This window comes from Sinocyclocheilus rhinocerous, unplaced genomic scaffold, assembly GCF_001515625.1.
Source record: "Sinocyclocheilus rhinocerous isolate Xijiao unplaced genomic scaffold, SAMN03320098_v1.1 scaffold2043, whole genome shotgun sequence".
Classification (NCBI taxonomy): Eukaryota; Metazoa; Chordata; class Actinopteri; order Cypriniformes; family Cyprinidae; genus Sinocyclocheilus; species Sinocyclocheilus rhinocerous.
Genome location: NW_015652169.1, coordinates 193,606 through 202,254, shown reverse-complemented (window position 1 = coordinate 202,254; position 8,649 = coordinate 193,606). Strand labels below are relative to the sequence as shown.

Genomic DNA, 8,649 nt, shown 5'->3' with positions numbered 1-8,649 from the left:
ACTGGGTGGGTGGATTTTTATCATTATATTGTGGATGTGTGTACACACACTTCCAACACACATTTATGTTCAAACAACTTGTAAAGTGAATTTTGCATCCGATGACCCCTTTAAGTTTTTACATCTAGTATAAATGAAAAAATGTGGGGATTTAAAAAAAAAAAAACACTGGGTGGATTTTTATCATTATATTGTGGATGTGTGTACACACACTTCCAACACACATTTATGTTCAAACAACTTGTAAAGTGAATTTTGCATCCGATGACCCCTTTAAGTTTTTACATCTAGTATAAATGTAAAAAAAAATGTGATTAAAGGATTACTTGAGTCTTACTAAGACAAAAAGTTTGGAAACATTAGCTTACTGGTGATTACAATGTATAACTTTTTTCTCTAAAAAGAAGTCTCCATATTTTACAATAGTGTAATATTTTTGTTTCTAATTAATTATTGTATTATACTTTGGTATTTGATTTAAAAGTAGTCAAAAGTCAAATGTCAGCACCATGGAGGTCTTGCATAACACTGTATAATTTTTTAGTTTTTCAATACTAATCAATGGCAAAGTCCCTACCACAAAACAAAAATTACATTTATAAAAATCCATAAAATAGTGTCTATAATGTTTTAACCCAGTGATGTGAAAATAAGTTATGATACTCAATCTTCTATATGACCTGCTAATGGATTTGACAATTAATAACACACTTATGGGTTAAAAAGGACAAAATAATCACAATCATGCTTTTTAGTTAGTCAGTTATAAAATCTGGTAGGCCTATAAATTTTTTTTTTTTAATTGTCATTACCTAAGCCTTAAAAAAGTTTGGAAACATTAGCAATTCACATTGTAACTTTTTCTATCTTTAAAAAAACAATCATGCAAGTTTCCATATTATTTAAAAATACTGCCCGAGTCATAACACAATAATGAATAAATCATACAACGATAAGTAACTGCTTTGTTCTATTAATTTGTTGTATTATAATTTAGTATTTAATTAAAAGAAAGTCAAATGTCAACACAATGGCAGTCTAGCTGCTTGTAGCCTGGTTTTAAAAGGCGTTGCTCTGTGGGAGATGGTGGACTGAAGCAGGACGTGATGCTGTCTGCTCAGTACCTTAATTAAAAAGGACCTCAGGGAGCTCGCTGACACAGACAGGAGGGTTTCATTCAGTTTTTAAAGCCAAGCAAAACTGGACTCTGTAAAGAGCCGATGATAAAACACAGAGCATTTGTTGTTGCTCATTCATGGTTTGCCACGGTGCTTCTTATCTGTTTTTGGACTGTGTAAAGGAACAGAAGAAAAGGTAATTGTAGCTATCGTTTGTCAGTCGCGTGTAAAGCACTGATTTTGTAGAGTACAAGATTTAACACTGATGTGCTGTTTCAACCAAGGCATTTGGTAATTAGCTTTTTGACACAGCTACCTTGTTACTTTGACAGAGGAAAAAGAGCCGTGCAAAATTTATGAGCACATCTAAAGCTGTCATATATTTAGGTCCTTGTGGCCAACGTCACTGGTAGCAGGTACAGGCAGGCGAGAGAATTATGGAGTTGCAATCTACCTTGGCCTTCTCCAGCTGGACTTGGGCATTCTTCTCCTTCTCCTCAGTGGCCCCTGAGTCCTGACGGTCCGCCGAACCCTTTTCAAACAAGAGTAAGAACCAGCATTAAAATAACACCCGGATTCATTCTCTTTCACAAGACATTTCTGTCCATTTTGACTCATTCTGACTCACAGTATGGCAACAAGCACTTGACTGTGCACATATCATCAAATATAACAGTGACAGTGTTGAGATGATTAACCTCAAACTGTGCTGCCTTTTCCTTTAAAATGAATAATAATAATAATAATAAAATATAAAAACAGAGGTAATCCTAACCAGGTACAAAGATATCATCATTATGATATCATAAAATCATGCATTGATGTGTCGTTTTCAGCAGAGATCACTCCACTATATAATGACAGTGTCATCAAAGTCACAAATGATCCCAAGCTTTCTCCTTCAGGGCTCCTTCATCAAATTTTATTAGCAACTCTTCACAAAGGGCAGTGTTCAAAGTCATGCAGAGAATTTCTCAGTAATGTCAGGCAATAAGAACTCAAAGTAAAACCATTTCGCTCTGTCAACTTGACCTTGTAAATTGATATGAGCATAACACTCCCTATCATTTTTCAACACTAATCTATGACAAAGTGCTACCACAAAACAAAGACTGCATTTAAAAAAAAAAATCCATAACACAATGTCCATAATATTTTTAACCCAGTGATGTGAAAAGCAGTTATGATATTAAATCTTATATATGACCTGCTGAAGGATTTGATATCAGATATTACACTGTATCATACATGGTAACTTAACAATCTTAGGATGAGAAATACAAGCTTCAGAATGTAAGCCCTTCCATTGCAAAGAACAACAACAACAAAAAAAACTTTTAAAAAAGTTTTTATTTTTTCCTGGCCAAACAAAATCACTCCACTATATAAGAACTCAAAGTAAAACCATTTCGCTCTGTCAACTTGACCTTGTAAATTGATATGAGCATAACACTCCCTATCATTTTTCAACACTAATCTATGACAAAGTGCTACCACAAAACAAAGACTGCATTTAAAAAAAAAAATCCATAACACAATGTCCATAATATTTTTAACCCAGTGATGTGAAAAGCAGTTATGATATTAAATCTTATATATGACCTGCTGAAGGATTTGATATCAGATATTACACTGTATCATACATGGTAACTTAACAATCTTAGGATGAGAAATACAAGCTTCAGAATGTAAGCCCTTCCATTGCAAGGAACAACAACAACAAAAAAAACTTTTGTTTTTATTTTTTCCTGGCCAAACAAAAGTTGTAGAAAATATTACGACTTAAAATAATTCTATTAAACATATTTATTTTGCTTACATCATAAACATGTTTTTTCTTGTTTTAACCAATAAGTAATAAAATGTGGTGAGGTTCATTCTTAACACATGAAAAAAAAAACATGCTAAATGAGGAAGAAAAGAAAACTTAAAGATATATACTCTGAAAACATATCTTAATATATCACACAATTATGCTTCTCAAGTAAATTTATCTTAATATTAGATGGAAATATAGATATTTTACTAGAAAACTGTATATTGCTTTTTTTTTTCAACAGTCAGTCTAACTAACCACACTACATATGCATTTTAGTCATCAAATCACATTTTAGTAACTCTCATTTCTAAAATTCAGTCAGTTTCTAGTTTAAGATTCCAAATTTTCAATGTAAAACAGTTTCACAATGTCATGCAAAAGTCATGATGACTGAAATACACTTTTTCCCAAAGGCACACCTACACATGCACACTAACACACTGACAGGAATGGCACTGTGACAAGCCCCTCGAGAGACACTGGTGCACGGCACGCAGTCTGACAACCTCATTCTGACCTTAATATAAGGCTGATAACCTTGCTGACAAGACCAGCACTATTGGTCTCATGCATAAGTTGTGTTTTGGATGGCGAACAATTTTTGGCTGGTAAACAGCACCAAACCAGCAAGAACCAGCCTGAACTTCATCAGGGAAAGAAGGACCAAATTAGTTTGCACATTAAATCATCACATCAAAGCAACATTGTGATTAAAGTTGTAAATGGTGTAAATGTTTCATGAAGTCTGTCAAGAATCTCAATGTGAGCTTGAATGTTATTATTAATATATATTGTCCTCACAAGTATTTATAATAAACAGGCTTAACGCAGTCCCCAGTGGATAAACTGACTCAAGGGCATGCAGTAAACATAACATAGTTTGCGTTGAAAGAAATTAGGCTAATTAGCAGAGAAGGTGGTGAAACAAGATTGAGAAAAGGAATGACTAAAACGTGGAATTAGAGGAGACCAGGATAATTGGAGGGTGGGGAGCGGAGGGGGCTTTTCCCATAGGCACAGTCATGTAGAGGTGCTCGCTTTTGTTTACTCATGTCTGCCATAGACATCTGTTCACTCAGTGCCGCCTCTCCTGCAAGTCAATGTCACGGAGAGAGCAGTACAAAACGCTCCTGAATTATTAACAAATGCCACGCTCACCAAGATGCTCTTCCAACCACAGAGTTTAGTGGGGATTCGGATCATTTATATTCTTATATTCTCATCTTCTTAGATGTATTGAAGAGTGAAGCCTCTCCATAGTACTCAAAGGGAGTAGCTGATTTTTTGGGGGGGGTTTTTTGAGTTAATGATCTGACCATCTCTTCCCACTGTTTCCTGTCCAGTCGTTGTTCAAGGTATGGTGCGATTATGCAAAAATTCAACAAAGGCAACTACATATAAACAGAGCTGGTAGATTACTTTTTGTAATTCATTACTGATTTCAAAATACATGACAAAAATTGTAGTTAGTAACGTAATCTATTACATTTAGGTAATATAATCAGACTTAATTACTTTTAGATTACTTTTGACCTATTGATTTAAATAGGATAAATCTTGTACCATATAAAACTGCCAAGAAAAAGAAAATATTTTCCATTTGTTGTTACTGACATGAAGTCAATTAATCATATTATGTCAAGGTTTCCCAAACTGGGATTCGTAAAAGAACTGAAGGGGATTTGTGAGTTTAATGAAAAGCAAATGATTAATTCAATCATAAAAATGTCAAATTAAAATAAATCATTTTAAAATAACATCAATCAAAATAAACTACTTACTAATTTTTTTTTTAAATATTTTATTGGTTTACCTGTCATGTGACCATTAACCAATGTCAGAGAACTGTGAACATGCAAATGTGATACTTAATTTTTAAAACATTTGTTTAAAAATCTAAGGGGTACTTCAAGTAAATATATTAGGTGAAAGAGGTTCGGCTGACAAAAGTTTGGGAATCCCTGCATTACATGTAAATAAGAAATAATGTGAATTTGGGTATTTTCATGTGTTATGTCATATTATTATGAATAATTTATTGCTATTGAATAATATGTAATCATGTAATCAATAAATCCCAATAAATAAATCAATTTGAATCCCCTGGATGACAAACCTGACTTACACTGGTGTGAAAATGTATTTCATGTTATTCCTCTTTGGAGAACTAAATGGTTGCAAATAAACAAATCAAACCAAATAAAATGTAATATTGCACAAAGGGAACCTTAGACACACTACATTATTTTAATGTCTAATTTTGCTGTTGCAGTGAAGAAAATAATTACCTAAACTTAAAAAAAAAAAAAAATTTAATTTCTTGAAATACTGAGTTTATATCTCACAATTTAGACATTTTTCCTCAATTCTCAACTCTCAGAATCAACTCGCAACTCTCAGAAGAAAATTTGGAATTAAGATTAGTTTCCTTCTTCTGCTAAACAGAAAAGAATTTATTTATTAGAGAGAGAGAGAGAGAGAGAGAGAGAAGTCAGAATTCTGAGTTTAAAAGTTGCAAATGTCTTTATATTTATACTGAGGCAGAAAAAAAATGCGAGATGTAAACTAGGAATTGACAGAAAAAAGTATGAATTGTGTGATAAAAAGTTGCACTTATCTTTTTTATTTTCCATCCTGTGGCAAAAATGAGCTTCCATATAAATTCAACAGCATGAACTATACTCATCAGGTCCTTCCACATCTTCTCTATTGGATTGAAGTCAGGATTCTCACTAGGCCGCTCCAAAGCATTAATTTAGATTCTTTTGAGCAGTTCAGAGGTGGAACTGATTCTGTGTTTTAGTTCATTGTCCTGCTGCATCACCCAATTAGGCTTCAGCTCATGCACAGATGGTCAGAAAATCTCTTTAAGAAGTGTCTGGAATGTTGCAAGTCGTCCAGGTCCTACAGTAGCAAAACATACCTATACCATCACTCTGCTGCAGTATGACATTGTTACAGTGGAATCAGTACTCGCTTTACACCAGGAAGGCCTGTATCTTCCAAAAAGTTCCATAATTAGTTTTTCACAGGGCCAATCTGGGTAATTCTAATTATTATAATGATTTAGAAACTTTGTTCTTTGTATTTTCTAAGGTGCCCATTGTTTAATATAAAATGTTATTACTATAAGGGTAATTCAGATTGATGACATTATGTCAAGTGATGACAAGTGAGGAAAAAAACATTTTATCAGTTATCAATACAATAGAGAACTGTGCGTGTGTGTCTGCATTAAAAGCTGTAAGGGATCGAGTCGAGAACAGACGTTGCTATGGAAACCTCAAGAAAAGGAAATGTGCTGGCTATGCAGTAAATTTCACATGAGGTGTAGGACTTAAAATCTAGATTTCCCATTTCCCAACTACAACATACTGTATTAATCATTAAAATTATTTGATTTTTCATTAAAAAACAACCCAATGTATTGTGTACTTTTCTAAAAAATTATTAGGACAGTTAAAAGATTGTGATTAATAGACACAAGAACGTCACAATATCACACTAGTGGATTTTTTAGTCCAATGCTATAATGGTTTGAGTTCTGGGCTGTACTCCAACATCCACCTACTGCAACCTGTGTGACTCCTGCTACCGCACCACAGAACATGTATTTTCTAAGGTGCCCATTGTTTAATATAAAATGTTATTACTATAAGGGTAATTCAGATTGATGACATTATGTCAAGTGATGACAAGTGAGGAAAAAAACATTTTATCAGTTATCAATACAATAGAGAACTGTGCGTGTGTGTCTGCATTAAAAGCTGTAAGGGATCGAGTCGAGAACAGACGTTGCTATGGAAACCTCAAGAAAAGGAAATGTGCTGGCTATGCAGTAAATTTCACATGAGGTGTAGGACTTAAAATCTAGATTTCCCATTTCCCAACTACAACATACTGTATTAATCATTAAAATTATTTGATTTTTCATTAAAAAACAACCCAATGTATTGTGTACTTTTCTAAAAAATTATTAGGACAGTTAAAAGATTGTGATTAATAGACACAAGAACGTCACAATATCACACTAGTGGATTTTTTAGTCCAATGCTATAATGGTTTGAGTTCTGGGCTGTACTCCAACATCCACCTACTGCAACCTGTGTGACTCCTGCTACCGCACCACAGAACATGTCATGAGATTTGGGTCAGATCCATTTAGTGAGTCAGCACCTTTCTCTTCAACACTGGGAGTACAGCAGGAGCCGGAAATTTAGTCAAAATGTTTTTCTCCCTAAAAAATTACATCAGACAGTAACATGCTTACATAAAGTTGAATACAAAATTTGAGATTTTAGTTAATTAAGTAGATTCGGGGCTATGTTCAGTTTGGTCTCAGGTGAATGCATGGGTGACTGAGAATATATACGGATTTTCTGAGATGTTTTCCTGAGCTCTGAGTGGACAAAACAAAGGACAAATTGTGGATGGTGGAGCAGCACACTTTCTTATTTGAAACTGCCTCCTAATCTAATTAAGACTAAGATTAAGATTTCCTGACTGAAGCTAAAATGAGCTCTGGCAGGTCGCCCAGGTATTCAACTGCTCTGTATTCTAGGCTATGCCAAATGTTACTGTTTGTACACTATAAAGTAATGACTGTATAGATTTTTTACAACTTATACTTGTAATTTGTTAGTAAATAAGGCTATCATCTTGAAACAGATAGATAAACATGCAATATAGTCGACTGAACTATTTCTTATTAATTTTATAATTCTGTAATAGTAGGAGTGGCTCATCTCCACTTTAAATATCAGATAACATAACACAATGAACACTGATAACAAGGATTGTTTATCACAATGATCAGTTTTTAGAGATGCTTTTAGTGTTTTCCCATAAAAAATACACTGCATATCACCGACACATTCAGTGGTGGACAGTGACAATGTCAACCTGTATTTTTATATCAACAAAACATTGTGCCAGTTAAGGCAATGTATAAAAAAGGTACAGATCCGGCTCGTTCTGTACTGAAACAAAACACACTATGAGACCTATGGGAGAGACACTCATGAACATTACGTCTCTTTTTTTCGCTGTTGCCTCCTGGTCATGATTGCTTCTCTGTAAGGAGGTTAAGATGGCATGCGTCAATCCAGGATTTGGAGAGAAAGAGACAAATGCAAACTCGTCCTGTCCAATGGACAACACTGCAGATAGAGACTAGAGTTTCACACGTCCTCAACGACCTGCAGCTACAAAACTAAATTTGAAACTAATTTTTTTTGTTTTTCCCGGCGGACAAAAGTTACTGCTTTTACATTTTTTCGAATCTGTAGTTTTCTAGTAAAAATATCTAAACCAGATGACAAGCCAAATTAAATTAGACATAATTTTTTTAAGTTTATTGTTCTCATGCCCCCCTTTTGTTTGATTGTTTTTTGTTGTTGTTGTTGTTGTTTTGCCAATTGTGGTATGAAAAATAAATTTTATTTAACATGAACTTTGAAAATGCCAACTACGGTAGGAAAAAGAAACTTGATTTAAGATGAACTCTGAAAATTCCAATTGGGGTATGAAAACAATTATTTTTATTTTATAAAATGAGAATTTTAAAACGTTATTTAAAGATGTTTAGATATTTCTACTGGAAACCATGGCAAAAACAAATATATAAGCAAGAAGGGACTAGTTTAATGCCCCTTTGACAGGTCAGAATTTTTCCGGGTACTTTCCCAAAAAATATAAACTACGAAAAAAAAA

At 33.8% G+C, this 8,649-nt stretch overlaps 1 protein-coding gene across 4 annotated transcripts in view; it reads right to left on the bottom strand.

The window, feature by feature from the left end:
• The window catches only part of LOC107713974 (voltage-dependent L-type calcium channel subunit beta-3-like), a 34,850-nt gene that overhangs the window by 12,697 nt on the left and 13,504 nt on the right, over positions 1-8,649 (bottom strand). For all 4 annotated transcript variants that reach the window (XM_016519655.1, XM_016519656.1, XM_016519657.1 and 1 more), the window contains exon 2: positions 1,573-1,650. In XM_016519655.1, the coding sequence (XP_016375141.1) occupies positions 1,573-1,650 (78 nt within the window). The remainder of the gene's footprint in view (positions 1-1,572; positions 1,651-8,649) is intronic.